The 25,488-nt window shown below is 56.2% G+C and overlaps 1 protein-coding gene across 1 annotated transcript in view; it reads left to right on the top strand.

The window, feature by feature from the left end:
- The window catches only part of MLXIPL (MLX interacting protein like), a gene marked incomplete at its 5' end in the record, with an annotated part of 50,263 nt that extends 24,775 nt beyond the window's left edge, over nt 1-25,488 (top strand). The window contains 16 exons of the mRNA XM_060079200.1: nt 11,683-11,789; nt 15,715-15,797; nt 15,962-16,051; nt 16,350-16,394; nt 16,926-17,127; nt 17,252-17,332; nt 20,357-20,526; nt 21,807-22,335; nt 22,558-22,625; nt 22,701-22,851; nt 23,007-23,119; nt 23,210-23,329; nt 23,471-23,598; nt 23,678-23,801; nt 24,391-24,520; nt 24,805-25,488. Coding sequence (XP_059935183.1) covers nt 11,683-11,789; nt 15,715-15,797; nt 15,962-16,051; nt 16,350-16,394; nt 16,926-17,127; nt 17,252-17,332; nt 20,357-20,526; nt 21,807-22,335; nt 22,558-22,625; nt 22,701-22,851; nt 23,007-23,119; nt 23,210-23,329; nt 23,471-23,598; nt 23,678-23,801; nt 24,391-24,520; nt 24,805-24,923 — 2,260 coding nt within the window. The remainder of the gene's footprint in view (nt 1-11,682; nt 11,790-15,714; nt 15,798-15,961; nt 16,052-16,349; nt 16,395-16,925; nt 17,128-17,251; nt 17,333-20,356; nt 20,527-21,806; nt 22,336-22,557; nt 22,626-22,700; nt 22,852-23,006; nt 23,120-23,209; nt 23,330-23,470; nt 23,599-23,677; nt 23,802-24,390; nt 24,521-24,804) is intronic.

Here is a 25,488-nt window from a genome sequence, read left to right as displayed (position 1 = left end):
GGCCTTATGCCCTGAAGAGAAGGTGTCCCCATGGGGTCCTTGGGCCCTGCAGAATGAGAATAAAGTGTCAGACAAGCTGGGGTGGGAAGCTGCACCCCCAGCTTCCCCAGCGTCAGATCGGCCAAACAGGGAGTCTTTCCTGTTGTTTAGGCAGCTTTGATCTCTGGACTTCGGGGTCCTCAAAAAGAGGGGAGGGGTTCCCATACCATCTTCTACTCCTCTTGTTTTCTTTACTTTTTTGGAGGATTTTCCCCCCTGGTTTCAAAAGCAATACACAGGTATTACCCAATTTTAAAATTTATAGAAATTTATAAAGTAAATATCTCTATTACCCACCCCCCAAAGACTACCAGTGTCATAGTTTGGTGCCTGTATGTCCAGACTTTTCTTCTTTTTTCATATGTGTGTTTACTATTATTAATTTACTCACATGGGATCACACTTCACCTACTGTTTTATGTTTCTTTTTTAATCAGCATTGCGTCTTAGTGATTTTTTCCTATTTCTGCAGCTGTAACAATGATGACAGCTAGCATTACTGTGGAAGCACTTTGCGGGTATTAATTCACTTAATCCCCATTAAAAACTATGAGAGACAAATCCTATTATCACTATTTTACAGATGAGGTTGTTAACAGCTACATAGTATTCCACTGTAGGGACTTATCAAAATTTATTCAACCATTCTTCTGTTTCTCAGTATTATAAACAGTCCTGCAAGGAACATCCTGGTACATCTTTGCACACTTATGAAGATATTTTTATAGGACAGATTCCTGCAGTTGAAGTTGGTAGGTCAAAGAGTACCAACATTTTTGGTGTAATAGATTTTGCCAAATGGTCCTGCAAAAATATAGTCCCATGTTACTGGTCCACCGACAGAATAGGAAAAAAGCCTGACCTGGCCCACGTTATTCCTGCCTCTCCCTGGAGTGGGACAGGGGTTCTCAGGCTGCCCAGGAAGCAGCCACAGTGCTGGGTAAGAAGTTTCTGGGCAGGGAATTCTCTGGCGCTCTCACTGCCAAGGGCCTGGGTTCAGTCCCTGGTTGGGGAACTAAGATTCCACAAGCTTTGACCAAGGCCGGAAAAAAAAAAAAAAAGTTTCTGGGCAGATAACCCCTCCAGTTATGCCACAGGCCACTAGAGAAAGCCCGCACAAAGCAATGAAGACCCAATGCAGCCAAAAATAAATAAATTTATGAAAAAAATGTATGAACTGGGACGGACTTCCCTGGTGGCGCAGTGGTTAAGAATCCACCTGCCAATGCAGGGGACATGTGTTCGAGCCCTGGTCCGGGAAGATCCCGCATGCCGTGGAGCAACTAAGCCCATGTGCCACAGCTACTGAGCCCACGTGCCGCAACTACTGAAGACCGCACGCCTAGAGCCCGGGCTCCGCAACAAGAGAAGCCACCACTGTGAGAAGCCTGTGCACCACAATGAAGAGTAGCCTCCTTTCGCCGCAACTAGAGAAAGCCTGCGCGCAGCAACGAAGACCCAACGTGGCCGAAAAAAAAATGTATGAACAATATGACACTACTTGTAATATCACTATATGTAAATATAGAAGCAGAAGGTCTATAAGCATGAAGTGTACTTTTCCCAAAGAGAAGTGACTTTTTTCTTTCCTCATAGGATGAGACCCGTATTTTTTGATAGAATAACTGGGTGCTTCTGATATGAAAACTCATCCAGTCCAACTTCCTCTTTGATGTAGTCATATTTATCAATTGTCTCTTCATGATTTGTTCATCCATTTTTCAGATACAGAAACTGAGACCCAGACAGGGGAGATGACTTCCCAACTTGCTGCCGGTTAGACACACAGCCAAGACTCCTCTTTCTCACTCTCATCTACCTCTGCATCCTCTATTCCCTCAACTCACTCAACGATCTCTGCCCCTGCCAAATCCTCCTCTGGGCCTGATGCACCGTCGCTCTCCCCACCTCCTAGATGCCTGATGCACCCCCAGCCTAGGCAGGCTTCCGTGAGGCTGCATGTGCATGTGCAAACTGAGTCTCTCTTTTAAAAAACTTGTAAGTCTGACGTCCATATAGAAAGTGTACACATCATAAGTATCCAGCTCAGTGAATACTCACAGTGAACACACCTGTTACCTGAACCCAGATAAAGAGACAAAATGTTAGCAGCCCCTTCTTGATCCCTTCTAGTCATCCCAAGGCTAAAACACAGCCTAACACCAGAGATTAGCCCGTTTTGGAGCTTTATATAAATGAAACCTTACAGCATCCACACTTCCTTGTCAGGCTGCTTTTGCTCAACAGACTGTCAGTGAGATTCATCCATATGGTTGCATCTGGTGGTAGAGCGTTCGTCTCATTGCTGTGTTAAGATTCTGTAGTGTGTCTGTGCTGTGATATATTTATCCGTTCGCCTGTTGATAAACATTTGAGCTGTTTCCAATATTGAGCTAATAAGAATAATGCTGCTCTGAATACTCTTGTACATGTCTTTTGGTGCACATACGTGCATGTTTCTGTGGAACTGCTGGGTCATAAGGTACGTGGATGTTCAGCTCTGGTAGATACTGACAAATAGTTTTCCAAAATAATTGTGCCAAGTCACACAGCGGTGGTGGCAGTGGATGGGGTTCTGTGCACACCACATCCTCACAAACAATTGCTAGTCCTTTTAATTTGAGAAAGTACGTATTTGTAAGGCAGGCTTCCATCAGATTGCCTGGGTTTGAATCCCATTCTCTTTTTAAAAATTTTTATTTTATTTATTTATGTTTTATGGCCGCACCACGTGGCATGTGAGATCTTAGTTCCCTGACCAGGGATCAAACCCGAGTCCCCCTGCAGTGGAAGTGCGGCGTCTTAACCACTAAACCACCAGGGAAGTCCTTCCCATTCTCTTTTTCCCTTGTGACCGTCAGCAAAGCCTGTTTCCTTGTCTACAAAATGGGTTGAAAGTCATGGGGCTGTTAGGAAGATTCCCTAGACTGAGTAGGTTAGGCTCCATAAACATTAACTATTTATAGTTAATTCTCACAACAACCCTCTGAATCACTTCCCTTCCTCAGTTTCCCCTTCCGTAAAATGGCAATAAAAATACGAACACACCCACACAGTGGGGAGGATTATCAGTAAGTGAAATAATATATTAAATGCCTAATTTTTTTTTACTGAGATGTAATACACTTATTATCAAATTTACCCCTTTTCACTGGCTTTTAGTATTTCACAAAGTTGTGCAAACATCACCACTATATAATTCTAGAACATTTTCATCACCCCAAAAAGAAACCCCATACCCCTTGTAATCATTCCTCATTTTCCCACACCCAGCTAGTCTCAACCCCTGGCAGCTGCTAATCTACTTTCCATCTCTATGGATATTAAAAGTACCAAATCTTTGCTTTTCTATATGTTTTAACTTTCGCAAAAGTGAAATACCTAGCACTGGGACAGGCGCATAATGTGCACTTAATAAATGTTATCTATGTGTGTGTATGTGGATGGATAGATGGATAGATAGATAGATAGACAGATGGATAGGTAGAGCACACTTAGTAGATAGATATAATATAAACTCATTCACTCAACAAATACCCATTTGCACTTGAGAGGAAAATGGTCCATTTAGAGAAGTAAGATGTGATTCTTGCTTTCAGGGAATTTGCCATCTAGTGGGAAGAGAGGTAGGTGCATGTGAACGCAGGGCAGAGTGAAATTACAGTTGTATCTGAACAAGATGCTAGAGGAGGAAGTGGCATCTAGGGTCCATCTAGGATGGGTAAGCTTTCCTGACGTCGAATGGCAGTCTGGGGGAGCAATCCTGAGAACTAAGGCTGGGAGACAGGGAGGGTTTGGTGTCAGGCAGGACCCCTGGGACGGCCACGTCTTCACACCCCAGACAAGACCCCGTCCTACATCTCCACAGCTGTGAAGAAGACTTGTCTGTAGCGAGAGGTTATAAACACTGGGTGATACAGGCCAAATGGGAAAGGAGCGAAGGGGTGACCTGGGCTAGTGCACGCAAGTCTGCACTGTCATCTGGGCAAGGACACTCTGAACTGGCTATGCCCTTGGTCTATGGAGAGTGGCAGCCTCATAGGTGTAGGAAGCAGGACTTCCAAGTCAGATCTGCCTCTGCCTTTTCTCAGCTGGGGACCTCGAGCAACTGCTTCCCCTCTCTGAGCCTGTCTCTTCAACTGTAATATGAAACTAATAACACTTACTTCAGTAGCATTAGAGATGATGGTTCAAAAGTGTTGGACACAGTGCCTGGAATGAGGAATACATACTCCCTTAAATGGCCATACAGATAGGTTGGGGGAGGCTGGACAAAGTGAATGAAGCACACATTCAAGGCCTCAGGAAGGTTAAGGCATTTAGAACACTTTTAGTTTATTTATTTATTTATTTATTTATTTATTTAGACTAGTGATGGATTGTATTTATTTATTTGTTTATTTATTGCCTGCATTGGATCTTCGTTGCTGTGCACAGGCTTTCTCTAGTTGTGGTGAGCGGGAGCTACTCTTCATTGCAGCGCGCAGGCTTCTCGTTGCAGTGGCTTCTCTTGTTGCAGAGCACGGGCTCTCGGTGCACAGGCTTCACTAGTTGCGGCGCGTGGGCTCAGTAGTTGTGGCTCGTGGGCTCTAGAGTGCAGGCTCAGTAGTTGTGACACACGGGCTTAGTTGCTCCGCCACATGTGGGATCTTCCCGGACCAGGGATTGAACCCATGTCCCAGAACACTTTTTAAAATTTAGTAATTGATATACGTATTTTTTAAATTGAAGATGTCATCATGGGAGAAATGAGAATTTGTGGACTTCCTTTTATTATTCAGATAAGTGAGTTTATTTTCTTTTTCCAAAATTCATTTGGGTAACTGTTTTTTGTTTTTTTTTTGCGGTACGCGGGCCTCTCACTGTTGTGGCCTCTCCCCATTGCGGAGCACAGGCTCCGGACGCGCAGGCTCAGCGGCCATGGCTCACGGGCCCAGCCGCTCCACGGCATGTGGGATCTTCCCGGACACGAACCCGTGTCCCCTGCATCGGCAGGCGGACTCTCAACCACTGCGCCACCAGGGGAGCCCTGGGTAACTGTTTTGTATTTTTTGTGTCATATTGTTTTTTTTTTTAATTGAAGTATAGTTGATTTACAGTGTTGTGTTAGTTTGTCAGGTGTACAGCTAAGTGATTCCTTTTTTAATATATATATTCTTTATATATATATATTTTTTTCATATATATATAATATATATTCTTTTCCGATTCTTTTCTATTATAGGTCATTACAAGATATTGAATATAGTTCCCTGTGCTATACAATAGGTCCTTCTTTATCTTGGACTTCCTTTTATTTGTTGTAGTGTTGTTTTGTTTTGAATTATGTGCAGAGGGATTGTCTTTTCAGTTCTTAAGCCTCCAAAGGTATTATCAGGCCCTCAGGAGGGCAGAAATGGGGTGCAGATGCCTGTGGAGGGTTAGGGCAAGGGGTGAGGGAGATAATCCACCCTACTGAGAACCAGCTCAAGGGAAAGTCTTTTGAACCACAGAACACAACTCTGAGATTTTCTCCTGGGGACAGGAGGCCTGAGGAGCCTGGGAGGGTGAGCTGGAATGCTAATAGCAGGGACGGAGAACCAAGGGTGGTTCAAGTTGCAGGACCCTAAGAAATCACTGAATTCAACTTCCCCATTTTACAGAGAGACAGATCCCCAGTAAGAGACTTGCCCAGGGTCATTCATGGAATTAGTGGCAGAGCAGGATCAATTCAGGTGTCTGCTTAAGCCAGGGCCCCGGAAGCTAGGAGGCACCAAGGGAGAGGAGGCCCTGCTTCCTACTCCTACCTCCACAGTACGTTCTCCAAGTCCCTGGGTGCCCAGCATGGGGGCTCAGATACTCTAGGACGCAGTTCTGCCTCAGGGCCCGGAGGCCAGGGGAGAAGTCAGACAGGCACATGAGGGAAATCCACTGTGCCAAGGATCCCCAAAGGGCCACTTAGGGAGGGCCCTCTCTCCAGAGGAGGCAGGCTGAGGTGGGCACACGAGGAGCCCCAGAATTTGGGAGAGGTGGGCAGGGAGAATGAACCCCCTGCAGAGAGCAGCAGGGGGCAAGTGGAGCAGGGCAGCTGGGGCTCCTGGGAATGTGAGGTGACTGTTTGTCAGGGACAGAGGGAACCTGTCCAAGGGACGTGGTGTGTGGAAGCGCTGGCCTGTGACCAGCCTGGGTAACCATTTCAGCACCTCAAGCGGTCCCAGGGGCCCTCGGGGCACTGCCATTTGATTGTGGGGGCTGTGTGATCCTACCATGGGATGGAAGAAAGTGTGTGGGGGAATCTTTTCCAAGCCTTCAGCCCCCAAATGACCACTTCCTCCCCTTTCCCTCCTGTGACTTAACTAGGCCACACCCTCTGCAAAACTAAGGGAGGTTAACATTTGCCTCCAGCCCTCACCTGCCCCCACACCAGAGATAGCCCTGGGTGGGAAGGCCGGAATTCTTCTAGACCAGGCTTTGTGGCTGTCCCTCTGTAGATATGTGGGCCTGTTTCCACTCCTGTGGACTCTGGTGCCCCCTCTGATGTGGGGCAAGAACTCTTCCTCTAAGGATTGTTAAAGGCGCCAGTGAGGTGACAGGTGTGATTGCCTCAGACCGAACAGCCTAGTTTGTGTCCTCTGGGTGAGAAGAGGGCCTTCAGAAACAGGAACACAAGGTGGACCACTGGGTTGGTGAGAGGAGGGGGCCCAGAGCAGATGGCCTGCCTAGGGGATGTCCAGGGGAGGGTGACCAAGGCTCTGCCTTGCCAGCGATTACCCATCACCACTGGTAACGATCCTGCGTGGCCAAGCAGGACTCACGCTCATCTAACCCCCAGGACCTCTGTGCAGGTACAGTGATGATTATAATGGTAACTGGAGGTATTGAGACCTTCCTGTGGGTAGGCCACGCGAGACTTCTGAGAGGTGGGTGCTTCCAGCTGCGTGGAGCACTGAGAGGGGGTGAATGTGAGCCGGGAGATCAAAGAGAGCAGGGGGGCAGTAGTTAGGTGAGGGGCTTCACGGGAGGGCACCCCTGGGGGCAGGAATCCCTGGCACTGAGGCGCTTTCTGGCTCAGGTGTGAACGACTCTTCTTGAGACCCCTTTTGGGTGAAGTAGGGGCGGTTCCGCCAGGACTCCAAGTGGTCACAGCATAAGGAAAGACGGGAGGGGACATAGGGACCTCCTCCTCTTCCAAACTCTAGACCCGCGGGAGCTCCAGGCCAGCATTCTCACACCTGGCAAATTGATTATGCTAATTTAAGCCAGCCCCGTCCACTCCCGCACGCCACGAGGCTCCGCCCCTTCGAGCGACCTATCGTGGTTGGAGGGCGGGGCTATGCTAATGAGCCGGCCTGGCCCGAAGGGCTGCGCGGCCAGCTGCACCTAGCCCAGGCGAGGCGGCAGCGGCTATGGCCACGGCCGGAGCGCTGGCGGGTCTGGTCGCGGGCTTGCAGGGCCCGCGGGTCGTCCCCAGCCCGGATTCCGACTCAGACACAGACTCGGAGGGCCCAAGTACCCGGCGCAGCGCAGGCGGGCTGCTCCGCTCGCAGGTCATCCACAGCGGTCACTTCATGGTGTCATCGCCGCACAGCGACTCGCTGACCCGGCGGCGCGACCAGGAGGGGCCCCTGGGGCTCGCCGACTTCGGGCCGCGCAGTATCGACCCCACACTCACCCGCCTCTTCGAGTGCATGAGCCTGGCCTACAGGTGAGGGGGGCTTCGGGGCCGACGACCTCGGCCCTCCATGGCGGGACCGCGCTCTGGGGCCCCGGACACCCCACCCGGCCCCCAGCCTTGGTCCCGGCTGCTCTCAGAGACTCCGGCCACATCCTGGATACCCTCCTCTCCCCAGCCCGGAGCGTCCTCTGACCCCGGCCTAGCCTACTGGCCCCCGACATGCTTGCGCGCCTCCTGGTTCCCATTCCTCAGCACCAAGACCCCTTCCCTAAGGCTGGGATCTCCTGCCCTCCACCTCGACCTCCGTAGGCCCACCGCGGGCCTCTCTCCCCCGTCCCGACCCCTCTGCCCCCAAAGAATGCCCCCCAGGGCATCCTTTGCGCTCCCAGGACCCTAGGCCATCCTAACATCCCCACCCTCCACTCCGGGGGCCACTCCACCGGACAACCTGCAGCCTTCCGCTCCCAACGCGGCAGTCCCCGCTCAGGCCCGCTCTATTCTTGCACCCTCGCGATACACCTCGCGCCCATGATTGTCCCAATTCATAGACAACGTCGACTGAAACCCAATCTCTCATCCACCCTGCACCCCTCAATTGCTGGGACACCTGTTCTTGACCTGCTAGGTCGAGGTTGGCGGGAGAAGGGTGCCCCGGCCGGCCCAGAGGGGCGCAACTCTTAGTTTCCCAGCCGTGGTCCGGCAGGGGGTGTTGCAGGCCGCGCGGGGCTGGTCTCCAGGAGGCCTGGCCTCGCCCACCCGGGTCGCCACGCGAGGTTGAGCGCCTAACGTTGCCTGGAACCCCTGCTTGACGCGTCGCAGAGCATGCCGGCCGTGCCCGGCCCCAGCTCCACGCCTGTGTCCCGGGGGGGGGCGCGAACCGGGGTCCTGGCTCAGTGCCCCGGAGAGCAAAGTTCCCCGGAGCGGAGGGACCAGGATAAATTATCAACCGAGAACCGTAGGGGAGAAAGGGGGATCGGCCAGCCTTGATCTTTTCTCTGTGTAAATATTCCTCTTCCTCTGCGGCGCCTCCTCCTCTTCTGAGAACCGCTGGCTACAGACCTGCACTTGTTCTGACTGGGATCGAGAGCTGGGGTGGGGATTGGGGGGGAGTGTTGCCCACCCCCCACTGTGGCGCCCAGCCTCAACTCCATTGGCTGGACGCTTTGTAACCTTGGCCCACACGCTCTGGCCCCGGGCCCAGGTCGTGTTGCAATCTGATCATCCAGAGCACCAGACCTGTGTGGAAAGTTCAAATTCCCATCCCTTTCCTCCCTCCCCTCCTCGGACATCAGGGGACCTCCTGGGACAGGGCATCTAAGGTCATGGTACACCAGATTTGGGCACCCCTGCTCCCCGGACTCCCCCAGGGTCCCCCTTTTCCCATCCATTCCCAACTTAAGCTTTCTGCTTTACTTTACACACTGCTCTGCCTGGGCTGGCTCATGCCCCTATCCCAGACCACAGTGACCAAAAGGGGAGGTTCAGGGGAAATTGCAAGGCAGGGGGCGTTGCGCACTCCAAGAACCGCCCGCACTAGGAGGCTGACAGGAAGCTGATGTGACCCCATTCAGGGGCAGCTGGGGTAGAGAGGGCTGGGCTTTCTCCCTAAACCCCCAGAATATTCAACCTCCGTGGCCCGTCCCAGGTGGGGTCCTAAGTGCCAGGGACGTTAGTGGCTCAGTATCAGAGGAGTCTTTGAGTTCCCCCATAGAGGAAAAAACTGGGGCTCAGACTGGGACAGTGTTTTAGCCCTTAAAGACCCCTAATTTTAGGGGTTCCTTGGAGGGGAGAGGATTGTGGAAGCTGGGGTATCCCAAGAGAGTAAAGAGATGGGCAGGGACAGCAAGGCAAGGAGTCCAGAGGTGCCAGGAAGAACTGGCCAGCTTGACCCGGAGGACAGCCTGCAGCTTGGCCCGTGTTCCGTGGTTCTGTGGGTGGAACCCTCAGGGAGGCAGGTTCTGGAAGTTCCAAGAAAACACTTGTTCATGGTCAGAGCTGGCTAGCTATGGAAAGAATGGCCTCGGGAGTGAGGGGGAGCAAGCAGGACTCTAAGGAAATTTCCAGGGAAATTTCCACAAGGTAGATATGTGGGGGGGGGGGTGGGGGAGGGCGGGGTGTTCTGAGTTTTCTCCATCCCATCTCCAAGATTCCCAGAATTTCTATTGGTCATGAGAATTCCTTGAACCCTGGTCACAGGCTTTTGGCTCCCGGCTGGGCCCCTCTCCTCCCCTCACAGCCAACAGGCCCAGCACAGACCAAATCCTTTCCTCCTGGGCGTGGATGTCACTGTCTCACCTCCCCCAGCCCTGCCTGGCTACCTCAGCAGGCAAATGGAGGAGGGAGGGCAGGCAGGCTGGGGGTAGGGCGCTGGGTGATCAGAGTGGGCTGGGAGGTTGCTGGGATACAGGCTGGGGCAACAAACTCAGGAGTCCCCCCAGGTACCACATAAGAAGCTGGCCCAGGAGGTATCAGAGTGCCCCTACCCCATGTGTCCCTATTAGACAGATGGTGTTTATCTGACTTAGGAGGGAAAGGGACCAGCCAGCAGACCTGGGTGCTTGGGCCATGTACTCTATTTGGGTAATGAGGCCTGTTGTGCCTGGGGGTAGCAGTCCCCCCCAACCCCAAAGCAAACACAGGAGCTTGGAGACCAGAGAGTAGAGGGGACCCAGTGACCCATGCACTCAAAGGGCTGCAGGAGCCAGACTGTCACCCACCTGCCCCTCACCCCCAGGAACTGGGAGACGGCCCTGGAGAGAGCAGGCCTGGTGTTCTGAAAGACTAAGCCTTGGGGCCTCAGCCTTCCATGTGAGCAGGGGTTGGAGAAGCTGGGCCAGAGGGGACTCATGCATAACCCCAGCTTGTGAATCATGAGGAGCGAGGGAGGAGGGAAGAGGGAGGGACCAGCAGGGGTCTAAGACTTAGAACATCTTGGCCTCAGCTCCCCGGGGGTGGCAGACTCGGCCTGTGCCCATCAGGACCCTGAGAGTCAAGCCCCTCACCTGGTAGAGCCCTTCCGTCTCATGGATTTGATTGACTACTAGGGTTAGAGTCAGGGTCAGGGTTAGGGTCAATGTGCCCCTTGCCCATCACTCCACCATCCTAGCTGCCTTCCTTTGGGTGGGCCCTGGTGGCTATCGTGTTGCGCACACCCCTGGGAAGGGGCGCACCTTCCAGGTCAGTACAGATTGCCATCCTGGGATTCTGGGCTGGGCAGACACCAGAAGGGCAGTGAAAAGGCTGTGGCTGGCTGCTTGGAGGCTGCCTCTGGTGAAGAGGCTCTGTCTCTACTCAGACAAACCTTACCCATCCCCTAGGCCTAAGGGGGCCAGTGAGACTGGTGGAGAAAAAGCCACAGGTCCTGAGTGAGTCTCCATCATGTCATGTGACCTTGGGCATGTCCCCTTCATTTCTTTTTTTTTGCGGTACACGGGCCTCTCACTGTTGTGGCCTCTCCCGTTGTGGAGCACAGGCTCCGGATGCGCAGGCTCAGCGGCCATGGCTCACGGGTGCAGCTGCTCTGCGGCATATGGAATCCTCCCAGACCAGGGCACAAACCCGTGTCCCCTGCATCGGCAGGCAGACTCTCAACCACTGCGCCACCAGGGAAGCCCCCCATTCGTTTCTTGACCCTCAGTTTCCTTAAGTAAGAGACAGGCGAAAACCCTCCTTAGCCAGCCTATGAGATAGATGCCTGTGAGGCCAATGGGCATTGTCTTTCTGACACCTGAGCTGATAAACAGATTTCAGCAGGTCTCACCAAAGAACACAGAGGCCCCAAGTGGGGACCTGGGAGAGTATTTTAAAGGTCTGCCTCTCAGGGTAGGCATTTCAGGCAGATTAGAGTGAGGGGCAGGATTTGGGAGGGGTGTCCCTCAAGTTGCCCACCATAGATGAGTGCCTCGTGCATGGAAAGAAAGTGGAGCCAGCCCCCTCCAACCATCCCCTTTCTCCACGCCCCCCCTGACCCAGCCCTCTCCCTCTGACAGTGGCAAGCTGGTTTCTCCCAAGTGGAAGAATTTCAAAGGCCTCAAGCTGCTGTGCCGGGACAAGATCCGCCTCAACAACGCCATCTGGAGGGCCTGGTATATCCAGTGTGAGTGGGCACCACAGGCCCCAGCAGGAGGGCTGACAAAGGGGCTGCCCCAGAAACCCCCAGGGCCCTCAGGGCCAGCAACCACAGAGAGCTTTGGGGGAAGCCAGGTCCCCAGCATCAGGACCCCTCAACAGCTTCTAAACCCAGAGGGTCTTGGGGGATGTGTCCCAAAGGGTGCTCCCCACTGTGAAGTTGGACACAGCAGGGGTCACCCTTCGGAAGTCCTAAAGTGAGCTGAGATTTGGGGAACAGTTCAAGGCCCATTCTGCATCCCATTAGTGTAGTCAGGTGCCTCAAATGCCAGGGTAGAAAGAGGCATTCAATACTATCCGGGCCAATCACACCGCTTTGCAAAGGGAAAACTCAGATCCTGGTGGGTCTCCACCAGCCTTCCATTGACGTCCTTAGCTTCCCCACCATGGAGATTTGGGGGGAGGGGGCCCAGAGAGGCCACGTGGAAGGGACTCTGGTCTTGGAGTCACCCAGAGCTGGTTTCCCACCCTGGCTCTGCCCCTTGCTGGCTGTGTGACTGCAGGCAAGTTGTCTAACCTCTCTGAACCCCTTTTTTCATCTATGAAATGAGGCCAAGAGTCCTAACTTTGATGGCTGGCATGGGGATAACGGGTATGAACAGGGCTGGCACAAAGTTGGTGCTTAATAAATGATGAATCCGATGTACCCTTGAGGAGGTCACGGTCATTCATTTGGGGATACAAAACCCACCTATGCCCCATGGCAGGGTAGCAGAGGCTGAGAGACCTGTGCTGGACCTTGTGCTGGACCTATTCCAGCTCAGTAAGGTCCTCCTGTAGGATCAAAGGCTGCGCTGAGCTGGGAACACAGCGTAGGAGGGACCACACGGTATTCTCTGTAGTGGCCCCACTGGATTCCATTCAAGCAGAGAAAACAAGTGGGTTTTTTTGTTTTGTTTGTTTTTGGTTTCTATTCATCTTTGTGCCTGGCACTTTCCTAAATCATCTTATTTAAGGCTTCTTAGCAACCCTGGGAGATAGGTTTTATCACCCCCGTTTTATGGACGAGCAAGTGAGACCCAGAAGGCTAGTGACTTACTCAGGGTCACTGAGCATAAGAGGAGCAGAGAGCTATGACTGGCTGTGAATTCAGGGCTCTCCAACCCAGCCCAGCGCCCCTTCCACTGCTTCCAGCTGGCTGGCTTCCAGCCCTCGCCTGAGAATGTTAAGGATGGGCCCTGCCCAAACCAGGAAGCTGATAGGCCAGGGGGAGAAGATGTCTCTAACTCCCTCACCCTCCCACCCCACCCCGAGTTTTCACCCTCTACGCTTTCCCCTCAAAGCTGGATGGGGTGCAGACCCTTCTCTCTGCAGAAGAAATTTCTGATGCCACCCAGAGGTCCTCACCCAGCTTGTGGCACAAGTTGATGGAAGGACCCCAAGTTCTAAGTCAGAGGGGGGTTGAGTCAAGTTCTAGCACACCCTAGCTGTGTGACCTTGGGAAAGTTCCTAGCCTCCCCCAGTTGGTGCTTGCTCATCTGTAAAGTGGGAATCATAATAGACCCTATTGCTGAGGTTTGCTGTGAGTTTTCAGCGAGATAGATGGTCCACATCTCAGCACAGGGCCTGAAACACACAAGGGCTCCCTGAAGGTGAGCTGCTGGGATTTACTACTATTATTGTGATAATAGCAACACCAGGCCTCTAACAAATGTCAGGATTCCTCCTCCCTGAACACGGAAGGTTTGCAGGGGGGCTTCAGGAAAGGGGGAGGAGTGGGATTGCTGGAGGGCTGCCTGGCTCCTCCCCCTCACGCCCCCACCCTTAGGCAGGCTCCTGGCCTCCAAGAGCCCTTCCTTTTCCACACCCCCAAGACATCTTGATTTCCTCTGATATCCCAGAGCACCTCTCATGAGCTGACTCTCCACCTTGCTTTAGCTCATGTGGTGTGTATGCTTTCCTTGTCTCTCCCACTAAGCTGGGAGATTCATCCCCGATTCATTCATGGATCCCCTGTCCCAGCATCTATCCCAGCATAGGTGCAAGGGCCTAGGAGGCTGCATGAATGGATGAACTTATCATTGTTAAATAAAGCATGTCCCAGCTCTAAGAAGCCACATGACCCCTGCCCTTCTGTCCAGAGCACAGGGTTGCCAAGTGGGGAAGGGCAGAGCCTGACCAGGCCTGCTCAGCGCTGACTCTCTGGGGGCCCTGGGCAAGCCCAGTCTTTCCTGGTGCTCATATCCTCAACTAGGCAGCCAGAAACAGATACTCTGACATCCTCCTTGCTCTAACCCCCAGGAGTCCATGCAGCCTGGACTGCTGTGTGCCAAGCTCTGTGCCAGATGTAAGGATTTGGGGCTAAAGGGCACAGCTTCTGCCTTCACTCCCAACGGAGAGGCCAGCATGTAGAGAAATGGCCAAGGCAGGGTGGAAAGTGAGGCACATGGGACCATGGGGTTTCAGACAAGGGAAAGCTTCCTAGAACAGGGGCAGCCCTAGGCTATCCTGATGGGAGGGCAGACGTGATGAGGCAGAGGGAAGGGAAGGGGATTCTACGTAGAATAAAACTAGAGGGCTGTTGGGGGTGGGGGTGGGGGTTAGGGTCTGGCTTCAAGGTGGGGCATATGAAGGCGATGGAAAGGCAGGAGAAGCAGTGGGGCCAGTCCCGGAGGGCTTGGAAGCCAAGCTAAGGGGTGTGGGCTTTATCCTGGAGGTTCAGGGAGCCATGGAGGGGTTTAGGCCTGTACTGCCCTTTAGGAAGAATTGACTTGCCCGCATCAGGAAGATGGGCTGGGGAGCATGAGGCTGGAGTCAGGGAGGTCTAGGCAAGAAATGACACCAGACCAGGGGGAACAGTGAAAATATGGAGGGGAGGGGATGGTGGAAGAAATGCCACACACCCTTGGGATTGAGAGGGTTAGTCCATGGATTAGATGGGGACACTGGGCGAGGGTGGGGAGCTGGGAGAATGGGAGGCAGTGTTGGCAGTCCAGAGGAGGCTTGGGATTGGGAGGGAAGTTCCCAAGTGATGAGAGTGATGTTTTGAGACATCCTAGTGGAGGCTCCCCAGGCAGCTGGAAGATGGGTCTGAAACTGCAAAGGAGCAGGGTGAGAGAGGCTAGGGGGAGTGGGCCTGGCAGAAGGGCCAGTGAAAAGTGGTCAGGGAGATAGGAGAACAGAGGGAAGGTTCCCGGGGCTTAGGGAGGAGGAGGGTGCCCTACAGCCAAGGTCTCGGAGGACCGGACTGGGGAGGGCCAGAGCCTTGAGTTCAGGAGCTGGGCCAGTGGGGTGGGTGTGCGGGCAGATGCTGAGGTACCGGAGGTGACAGTGCAACTGGGAGGGCAGAGGTGGATGTGGTGTGCCAGAGTCTGGGAGGAAAGCAAAGGGGTGACGGGAAGAAATTTAGCTTGTTGGGAAGCAAAGGAAGGGGAAGGTTTGAGAGGTAAAGGAGAGCCTGGAATTTGTTTATAGGCCAAAAAGGAGCCTGGAGAGAGATGAGGGTTGAAGACAGGGATGGGAGTGGAGGAGGCAGAGAAAGGGCTCAGGCAGTGGCCTGAAGTGGGCCAGCGGTGGTTCTCTGGGATGGAATTGGGCATCCTGAAGCAGGGGACCAGGGCTCTGGACCTCTAGCCCGCCAGCCTGACCAGGACCTTCTTGGGGCAATTAACTTCGTGTGGCCCAACAATGCCGTTCAGCAAGCATTGCCTGCACACCTACCAGGCTCCCAAGGGGGCAGATGGGGTGTGGGAGGTTTGTTTTACAGGGTCTCATAGAAGAGGGAGATCTGGGAGAGCTAGAGCAGGCAGCAAGGCTTCCTGGAGGAGGTGGCACTTAATCAGAGCATGGAAGGCCAGTCAGGCAGGATTTCATAGTGTGGCACTTGAGTCCCAGTCCCTTTGGAGTGGGAGATGAGGGAGCTGGACACCCCTGACCTGGCGCTCTTCTCTCAGATGTGGAGCGGAGGAAGAGCCCCGTGTGTGGCTTCGTGACCCCCCTGCAGGGGCCTGAGGCTGATGAGCACCGGAAACCGGAGGTAGCTGAGACCACGGGACCAACCACCTGCCGCCCCACCAAGCCAGGCCCCTCCTGCCCATCACTCCTCATGCTGAGCGGGAGGGGCTGGCCCAGAGGGAGACTGGGTGAGGGGTGGGGTCAGTGCCACCCCTCGCACTGAGTCCCCTATCCGGCCCTCCTCAGGCCGTCGTCTTGGAGGGGAATTACTGGAAGCGGCGCATCGAGGTGGTGATGCGCGAGTACCATAAGTGGCGCATCTACTACAAGAAGCGGGTCAGTGGGGGGCCCTTTCCCCTGCGACTTCTGGCCACGGCCTCTCTTGCAAGAGCCCCGGAGGGCTTCCCCCCAACCCCAAGCCCGACCCTGTCCTCCATTAAGACCGAGGCCGACAGTGCCACCCAGTGGCCACAGGACCTCCTCGCAACCTCCTTACCTCCCAGGGCCAAAGAGCTTCCATGGGGAAGTGAGGGATCCGGTTGATCTAGGGGAGCTAGTGAGTACGGGAGGCCTTGGCGGGGAGCGATGGAGGAGCGGAAGGGGATCCAGTGTCCACCTTTGTGTGTTCCTGCAGCTCCGTAAGTCCAGCAGGGAAGGGGATCTCCTGGCCCCAAAGCAGGTGGGTGCTCCCTGGACCCAGAGAATGGATGCTTCCCTCTGGGTGCGCGAGGCAGTGGTGGTGGGGTGAGGGTGGGACGCGAGTGGAGTGGGTGTGTCCTCTGGTTGATTAATTGAGCTTTTCTCCTCTTGGGAAGGGCAACATCGGAGCGCAGTGGTGGGAAGACCCCAAGCCTTCTGGTTCACTAAGCAAGTGGTGGGGAAGCATGGGGGAACAGAAGGCTCTAAGAACTGGGGACCCAGGTAGGGAAAAGTGTAGGCGCAGGAAGGGACCCTCATCTCTTCAGCAGGCCACCCCAGCCTCTCTCCTGGGAGGAGTTGTTGGAGGCCAGTGGGGTGACCTTAGCCTTTCAGGCAGCAAACTGGGTCCACCGGAGAGAGGAGAGGAGGGGCTATATGCAGAGAGGCCCTCTGGGTGGCTGACCACTTCATCCCCCAGGCAGGGGGCGGTGGGAGGCCCCTGTGTCTCCAGACTGGGAAGGAGTAGGGCAGTGGAGCCCGCCTGGGGCTGCTGACAGCTCTGTCTCCTCAGGGGGAAGGCGGGTGGCAGCCACCGGAGCGATGGTGCGAGCAGCTCTTCACCAGCGTGGTGCCCGTCCTGCTGGCGGGCCCAGAGGAGGAGACCGGCGGGCGGCAGCTTCTGGATCTCGATTGCTTTCTGTCCGACATCTCCGACACACTCTTCACCATGACTCAGCCTGGCCCTACACCCCTGCAGCTGCCCCCCGAGGACGGTGAGGGGCTGCGCCAGGAAAGGGAGGCCTAAGGGGATCCAGGCAGTCAAGGGAGGATGGCCGGGCATGGGTGCCCCCACTCCGCCCTGCCCGATGCTGCTGACATCACCACTGCCCCCTCCAGCCTATGTCGGCAACGCTGACATGATCCAGCCGGACCTGACGCCTCTGCAGCCCAGCCTGGATGACTTCATGGAGATCTCAGGTGGGGCAGGCCCCTCCCCCTGGGTGAGTGGATGGTCAGGGTCAGTAGGAGGAAAGCCCCAGTACGCTTGAGACCTCAGGCCAGTCCCAGGCCCCTCTGGGAGGGCGGATGATCTGGGTGATTTCTCAGGGATCTTCCTGGTCTCCCTTTGTCTGGCCTTGGGATGCAGGTGCTGTGGCCTCAAGTGAGAGCAAGCCAGACAGGGTACCTAGCAGGGGACAGGGGACCAGGAGCATTGAAGCTGCAGGCTCTGGGGAGTTCCCAGGAGAGCAGTAGATGCTGGGACTGTCTCCGGGGAGAGAGGGACTTTGATGGCTCTCCTTTGTTCGGGTCTATTTATTAGTGTTTATATAATTCATTAAAAAAAACTATTTATTAAAGAACATTTCAAGCATACACACAGGTAGGGAGAGAGGGTAGTTCACTGACCCTCATGGAATCCTCACCAACGTCAACATTTATCACCTCTTGGCCATTCTTATCTCATCTAGACCTCACCCAATTCTTCCCTCCTATGTTATTTTTAAGAAAATCCCAGGAATCGTATCTTACAAAGCATTCTTTAAAGTAGACCTTGGCCCTGGCTCCGTCTCCTGAACCCCAGGGCCACCAGTCGCTGGTTTCTCATGTCCCTCCAGAGATACCATGTCTATATAGCACATGTGGACCAATGTCTCTTTTTGTCTCTGTAGCAGCCTGTTTCCCGCATTGCTTTCTTCACTTAGCTGTAGACCTTGGAGACTGCTGCTGATAGCCACACACTTAGGGGGCTCCGGAGCCATGCTGGGGGTCAGACCTGGAGGCTCAGCCTGTCTCAGCAGAGGCCTCGGGCGCAGAAAGGGGGTTCCTGGGATAAAGGCTTGCATTGGGTGACCCCTCCACTCCTTCCTGACTGGCAGGGTCCTGGGCCTGTCAGTTAAGAGGTGGAGGCCTATGGGGCAGGGACGAGGGAATGAGGAACCACCCCCATGCCTGCCTGGGTGGGGGCTGGGGGCTGCGGGGACAGCAGTGTTGATGGCAGTGCCCTGGGAGCAGACCAGCCTGGGAGGGCAGCAGCCCCGTCTGGGCACACAGACCCCTGCTGCAGGTAGGAGCCCAGCCACTCCCCCGCAAACCCGGGCTCTGGGCAAAACCTGACCGACCGGGGCTGGGAAGCGACTTCTCTCAGTGCAGGGTGGCTGCCAGAGTGGGGGCCAGCGAGGGCAACCTACAGTAGGGGGTGTGGGTCACACAGGGGAGGCGGCTAGTGTGGCCCCCTTAAGCGCCCCGTGAACTGGGAGGGCAGGGAGCGCCAGGGCCGTCAGGGCTGTCGCTTGGTCCCCAAGAGCTCCTCACTTGAGAGGAAACCTAGTGAGGGGGCCATAACTCTGTGGAGGGAGGGGGCTTGGTGGAGGGGCTCAGGGAGTGGGGAGAGGCTGGGTGAGGGCCACTCGGGGAAGCACGGGGCGGGGGAGGGGCTCAGCCAGGGGATGGCAGGTCAGTGGGGGCGACAGGGTGGGAGGGCTCCGCGGGTGGCTGGGACTCGGAAGTGCCTTCTGCCGGCGGGGTGGGGACACGCCTTGGTGACTCAGGCTGGGCTGGGCTTGCTGCTCTGTGAGCCCCTCCGGGTTCTGGGGAGTGGGCGGCATGGGGAGCAGCAGCTGCTCTGCGGCCCTGAGCCTCCCGGGGCTACGTGATGAGGCCCATGGTTCCTGGGGGCCGGGGGTGGAGGATCGGCGGCCGCTCACCCGCAACCACCCAGTCCTTCTGTTGAAGGGAGGCAGGAGGACAGCAAGAAGTTCCCTTTGGACCTTGTGGCCGAGAAAGACACACAGACACACACAGAGGTGGGCACAGGGCAGACATGTACACACAGCACCTCACACCAGGGCAGGTGCACACGGACTCAGACAGAGCTCCAGACAGCGGGACCGACACACAGGGAGGCAGACAGACAGGTGCTACATGAGACTGACACGCGCAGAGCCGGCCATCCAGCAACACACGGGCCCCCAGTCACATGAGATGCACAAATAAGACCCAATCTGGCTCGAGGTTTGATGCTGGCTTATCCCACTCCTGAGTTTCCTTCAAGGGGCCCCTGGGAGAAAGGCCTGACCACCTGTCTTGGCCAGGGGGCTGGGGTCCATCCAAGGCCAGTGGGGTCACGTCTGACCAGACCAGGAGGCCTTGGGAGCTGGTGCAGACAGGAGGCTGTTCAGGGTCAGAGAAAGGTGCCCGGAAAGGAGCGGGCGGGCGGGCGGCGCCCAGGCCCGGGATGTGGTTAGGCCACAGGCAGCTGCTTCCCAAAACCAGAATAGCCTGGGGCTTACACAATCCGCACCTCGAACAATCTGGCTGCCCCCATCCCTGCCAGCAATTCCAGACCTTCCAGCACCCCCTCACTCCTGCCCCCGCTCTGAGCCCACCCTCTGACCCCTGCTCTGACCCCCCTTAGTCCCTTCACCCACACTCCTGAGCTCTGTCCCTGTAGCCCTACCCATTGACCTTCCAACAAACCCGACTTGTCCCAGACCCACTGACCTTCTGACCCCTCTCACCCCTAACTCACTCCGTGAACTCCTGACACCATGATGCCCTTTTCCCCATCCTAGACCTCCTCCCCTTGGACCCCACCCTTTCCCTCCCCGGTAGTCTCTAGTACCACCCCGCCCTGCCACGTCCCCAGCAGAGCTGGTAACAGAAGCAGACAAGGCCTGGGATTCCCAGGCCGGGAGTGGGGAAGGGGGGCCTCTGGAGCCAGTTTTGGGGCTCGGTGGGAGGGCTGCTTCCTGGGGTGTCCCACTGACACCCCCGCACATCCCCCTGCTGTCTCCCACTCAGGCCCATCCCACCAGAGCCTCTGCTGTGGCTTCCCCTGAGTGAGACAGAAACTCTCCCAGTTTCACAATCTCCTGTGGAAGGCCCCCCCTCCCTTGCTGGCCCCCACCCCACTGCCAGCCCAGCCTGGGGACAGGGCCAGCCCGCTGCTTCCAGCCGTGGCCTTAGCCCTGACAGCTGCCACCCTGTGTGTCCAAATTACAGATTTCTTCACCAACTACCGCCCTCCACCGACGCCTACACCCTCAAGCTTCCTGGAGCCCCCCAGCTTCGGCCCCATGGCTGACCCTGTCCTCAGCAGTGGGATCCTGGGCTCGGAGGTGCCCTCTGCCTGCTCGGGCATGACCCACCTCTCGGGACATAACCGCCTGCAGGTGAGCTCACCCTGCTCAGCTCACCTGCCCACACCCCGGAGGTATTGAGGGTACTTCCTGAGTATGCTCAGTCCATCGTAAGAGACTGGAGGGGGGAGAAAGACCCCATCTGTGCCCTCCAGGAGGGCACTGTTCAGCTGGGGAGGAAAGACCCTCGTGAAGCAGAACTGACAAGATGGTTGCGGGGGAGCCTGAGGACAGAGGAGCGTGGAGCTGGGCTGCTTGTGGAAGACTTCCTGGAAGAGGGGGTAGTTCTGGGCCTTAGTGAATGACTTGGGTTTGGGCAGAAGAAGAGACCAGCAGAGGGGAGGAGAAGCAGGAACGGAAGCATGGAGGCCGAAGCTGAGCATGTGCATTTAGGAAGCAGTGACTCTATCATTTTGGTTCAGGAACTCCCAGGTGCACTTCAGATGTTGCCCCCATGATGCTAGGATAGTTGCCTTTTCCCTCCGTTATCAGACTTCTCAGGTACTAGCATAGTTCATTGTTTGAGAGGTCTCTCTCCTCGACTAAACTGTGAGCTCCTTGCTGGAAGGGCTATGCTTTACTCACAGCTGCATCTTCTCATACTTAGCACAGTTCAAGCACATTAATGGCACTGGGTAAATGGTTGCCCAATGAGTGAGCAAGTGAGTGAATGGATGAGTGTGTGGATGGATGGGTGTGTTGGAGAATAGATCGCTGGGTTGTAGATGGGGGTAGATGCTTACATGGTTGGTATATGTATAGGTAGGTGAGTGGTTGGTTGGATGGATGGGCTGGTGGATGGATGTGCAGCTGGTGAATATACAGATGGTGGATAGATGGACAGACTATGGATGGGTTGGTGGGTGAGTAAGGAAGTATAGGTGGTTGGATGGATTGGTGAATGGGTTAATACCTGGTAGGCTGGTAGAAATATAGGTAGATGAGCTAGCTCATAGATGAGAGCATAGATAGGTAGGTGAATGGACGGAGGATGGATGGATGGATATGGATGGATGGATGGATGGATGGATGGATGGATGGATGGATGGATGGATGGATAGGTTGGTAAGTTATTTGGTGAATGAATGGGCAGGCAGGAAGATTAATGTTCTTTCTCATGCCTAATTTGTGCATAAATTGATTCCACTCTTTCCCCTCATTAGATTATAAGTTTCCTGGGGTGTGTGTCTGAGGCCAGGAACCATTTCTCCCAACTCTCCCAGTGCCCAGTCCAGAGCTCAGCCAGGGCAAGAGGCTGCCTGGGAGGCCTCAGAAAGGCTAGCTCTCTCCCCTGCTCTCTGTCCCCCAACCAGGCTCGGAGCAGCTGCCCTGGCCCTCTGGACTCCAGTGCCTTCCTGAGCTCTGATTTCCTCCTTCCTGAAGACCCCAAGCCCAAGCTCCCACCCACTCCCGCATGCCCACCCCTCCTCCAATACCCCAGCCCTGCCAAGGGGCTTGGCCTGGAGCCCAGTGCCCCACCTCCTTTCCCTCCCATTGCTCCACTGCCTGCTATGCTGCAGCAAGAGCCTCTCTTCTCTCCCAGATTCTCTTTCCCTCCTGTCCCTCCTGCCCCGGGACTGTCCCCACCGTCTGCTCCCACGGCCTTTTCACCCACCCCCCCGCTGGGTCCAGGCCCTGCCCCCGCCCCCTTCCCCGTAGACCTTCTACCCTCGGGGTACTCAGAGCCCCCGTTTGGGCCTCACTTCACCGTGCCCCAAGGCACGCGACCCAGAGGCAAGCCCTCTACCCAGTCCCCCAGGGGACGGAGACCCAGCCCCCCGACCTTGGCCCCTGCCACTGCCGGGGGCAACAATCCCTGCCTCGCACAGCTGCTCACAGCAGGTGAGCTGGGAAGGGGGCTGGAGACCAGATGCGGAGCGGAGAGCCTGTGGATTAGAGGGTGGAGGCTAAGGGGCAGGCTTAGCCGGAGGGCAGGTGGCAAGGAATGAGGGACCTGGGCCCTGAACCCAAAAGCAGTGTGGGCAGTGAGGAGGGGAGGGATGGGGTCTTGGGAGATGATGAGATGGGGGCCCCAGCAGCCCTCACAGTTCTGTCTTTGCACAGCCAAGCCTGAGCAAGCCCTGGAACCTGCGCTCGTGTCCAGCGCCCTCCTCCAGTCCCCAGGGTCCCCGGTAAGATGGCGGGCACTGGGAGGTGGCGGTGAACCCCGGGGCTTCACCCCGACTCTCTGCCCTTCTCCACCCCAGCAGGAGATAACCCCCGAGTTCCCCTGCACCTTCTTTCCCCCGACCCCGGCCCCTACACCGCCCCGACCACCTCCGGGTCCAGCCACATTGGCCCCTCCCAGGCCCCTGATTGTCCCCAAAGCGGAGCGGCTCTCGCCCCCAGCACCCAGCGGTAAAGAGGGGTTGCAGGGATCGGGGAACTCTGTGGGGGGAGGGAGGGGAAGGAAGAAGGGGGGACTACATCTGGGGCCAGGATGAGAGGGCCAGGGCAATGGGACCCTCTCCCCTGTGTTGGTCTGTCTGTGGGTCTGTCTGTCTCTGACACAGGTGGTGAGCGGCGGCTGTCTGGGGAGCTCAACGCCCTGCCGGGCCCGGGGACTCTGAGCATGTGCATCTCTTCCCCTCAACGCATCGTAAGCCGGGGCCATCTGGACAACAAGGTGGCACCATTTCTCACCCTAAGGTCTGTTTGCTCCCCCCAGGCCCTCCCACGCCCCCTCCTAGGCTCACCCCACTTTCTGCCCCCTCAGACCGAAAATCGGCGCATCACACACATCTCTGCGGAGCAGAAGCGGCGCTTCAATATCAAGCTGGGGTTTGACACTCTGCACGGGTTGGTGAGCACGCTCAGCACCCAGCCCAACGTCAAGGTGAGTCTCCAGCCCAGGTTGGCAGCCCCGAGCCCCAGGGCCCTCCACACACCTGGTTGCCTCCTCCCATCCCAGTGCCTCAGTGGGTCCCAGGGTGGGGGACCCCCAGTCCCTGAGCCCAGCCCTACGGTGCTGCTGTAGATGAGCAAAGCCACCACGCTGCAGAAGACGGCCGAGTACATCGCCATGCTGCAGCAGGAGCGAGCCGCCAAGCAGGAGGAGGCCCAGCAGCTCCGGGACCAGATCGAGGCGCTCAATGCCGCCATCAAGTGGGTGGGGGGCCCTGCAGGCGCTGGGCCAGAGGGCCTGCTGCCTGACTCCCCGCCCTGACCTGCCCCGTGCCCCCAGCCTGTGCCAGCAGCAGCTGCCTGCTACGGGAGTGCCCATCACACACCAGCGGTTCGACCAAATGCGAGACATGTTCGATGACTATGTCCGGACCCGCACACTGCATAACTGGAAGTTCTGGGTAGTATCCTCCCTTGGCCAGTGGCGGGGTGAGCGCTGCAGCTGGACCAGGCTGGGCCTGACACAGGCTCCGCTCCCCGGGCCAGGCAGGGTCTCAGAGCTGATCCCAGAGGAAAGGGCTCCGATTCTACCCCCTCCTTCAAGGCCCTTGGCATCTTGGCCAGCAGCATTACCCAGTGATGGGCTGGGAGCAGAGGGAAACTGAGGGGGAGCCCCCTGGGTGAGGGGACCACAGCCCTGCCCTCAGAAAGTCCCAGGGGCAGTTTAGGAGAACCTAAACTTGGAGTAACATGACTGGGGTGGGCCTGTGGGAAGACATAGAATCTCTCACTCCCTTACCTGGTCAAGCCCTTGACTGAGCCAGGGCAGGAAGCCCAGGGATGGGGGATAGTCCAGCCCAGAAGGAAGGTCCTGGAGGAGCTGGGGGAAGGGCCTGAGAGCCAGAGAGCTGGGAGAGCCTTAGAGTATGGGAAGGCGGCTACAGTAGGAGTCCTTAGGGTTCAAGGCTGGACAGTGGCCAGATGTCAGGGCTACATGTGAAATGGATGAGGGTACCAGCTGGATGACAGAACTGCTCCTTGACCTGGGTCCAGTTCAGCATCCTCATCCGGCCTCTGTTTGAGTCCTTCAATGGGATGGTGTCTACGGCAAGCCTGCAGAGCCTCCGCCAGACCTCACTGGCCTGGCTGGACCAGTACTGTTCCCTGCCAGCTCTCCGACCAAGTACGTGAGCCACCTGCCTGCTCAGCAGGGTGTCCAAGCCTCAGGGCAGGGGGTTCCACCCTACTCAGACCCCAGGTCCAGCCTGTCTTCACTGTGGCCTAGGGTTTTGTCCATCCCCACCATGCCCCCAGATGGGCCACCAGGACACCTGCAGACGGAGATCCTAGGAGGGGCTGACTGACAGTCTTGCTAACTAGTACCTCCCCCAATCCCTTTGTCTTCAGCATCCAAGGGTAGGGCTCTGACCCCAGAAAGTGTCTCTCCCTCTCTCTCTCTTTTCCCAGCTGTTCTGAACTCCCTACGCCAGCTGAGTACATCTACCAGTATCCTGACGGACCCAGACTGTATACCCGAGCAAGCCACACGGGCAGTCACAGAGGGCACCCTTGGCAAATCTTTATAGTGCTGGCCGGACTGTGCTGCTCACTCAGCTGCCCTGGGGCTGCTCTCCCTGGGCACTCCCCTCCTGCTCCAGGTCCTGGCTGTCAAGCAGGGTTTCTTCTGATCTCCTGGGAGCCGGGAAGAACTGAGGTCCAGTCCCTGCTCTACTATAGCAACAATGCTGTGACCTGGGGAGCTCATCTTCCCTCTTTGGACCTCCATTCTCCAGTCTGAAAAATGGGGACAGGGAAGCTTCAAGTAGAAGAGGATCCCAAGGCCTTAGCAGCTGTGGCGCCTGGGGGCCTAAGCTGGCAACTCAGGGAGTTTGAAAGAGGGAAGGGGACGCTTGTCACTCCCACCTGCTCCCCCCCACAGGTCAGGCACAGGCCTCTGTTTCTAAGCCGGGAAGGAGAAAAGGAGGTTCCTTCTCTCTGCTCCTCCACGGGTAGCCTGGAGGGGCTGCAGGATGGCATCCCTGAGTGAGGCCAGGAAGGTCTGATCCCAGGAGAGAGCAGGGCAGGGGGTGGCCAAGCCAGGGGAGGCATCTGGTATGTGTGTGGATGAGTGTGTGTGGATTTTATAGAGAA

This window comes from Mesoplodon densirostris, chromosome 16 (assembly GCF_025265405.1).
Source record: "Mesoplodon densirostris isolate mMesDen1 chromosome 16, mMesDen1 primary haplotype, whole genome shotgun sequence".
Classification (NCBI taxonomy): Eukaryota; Metazoa; Chordata; class Mammalia; order Artiodactyla; family Ziphiidae; genus Mesoplodon; species Mesoplodon densirostris.
This window is presented reverse-complemented; position numbering and strand designations above follow the sequence as displayed.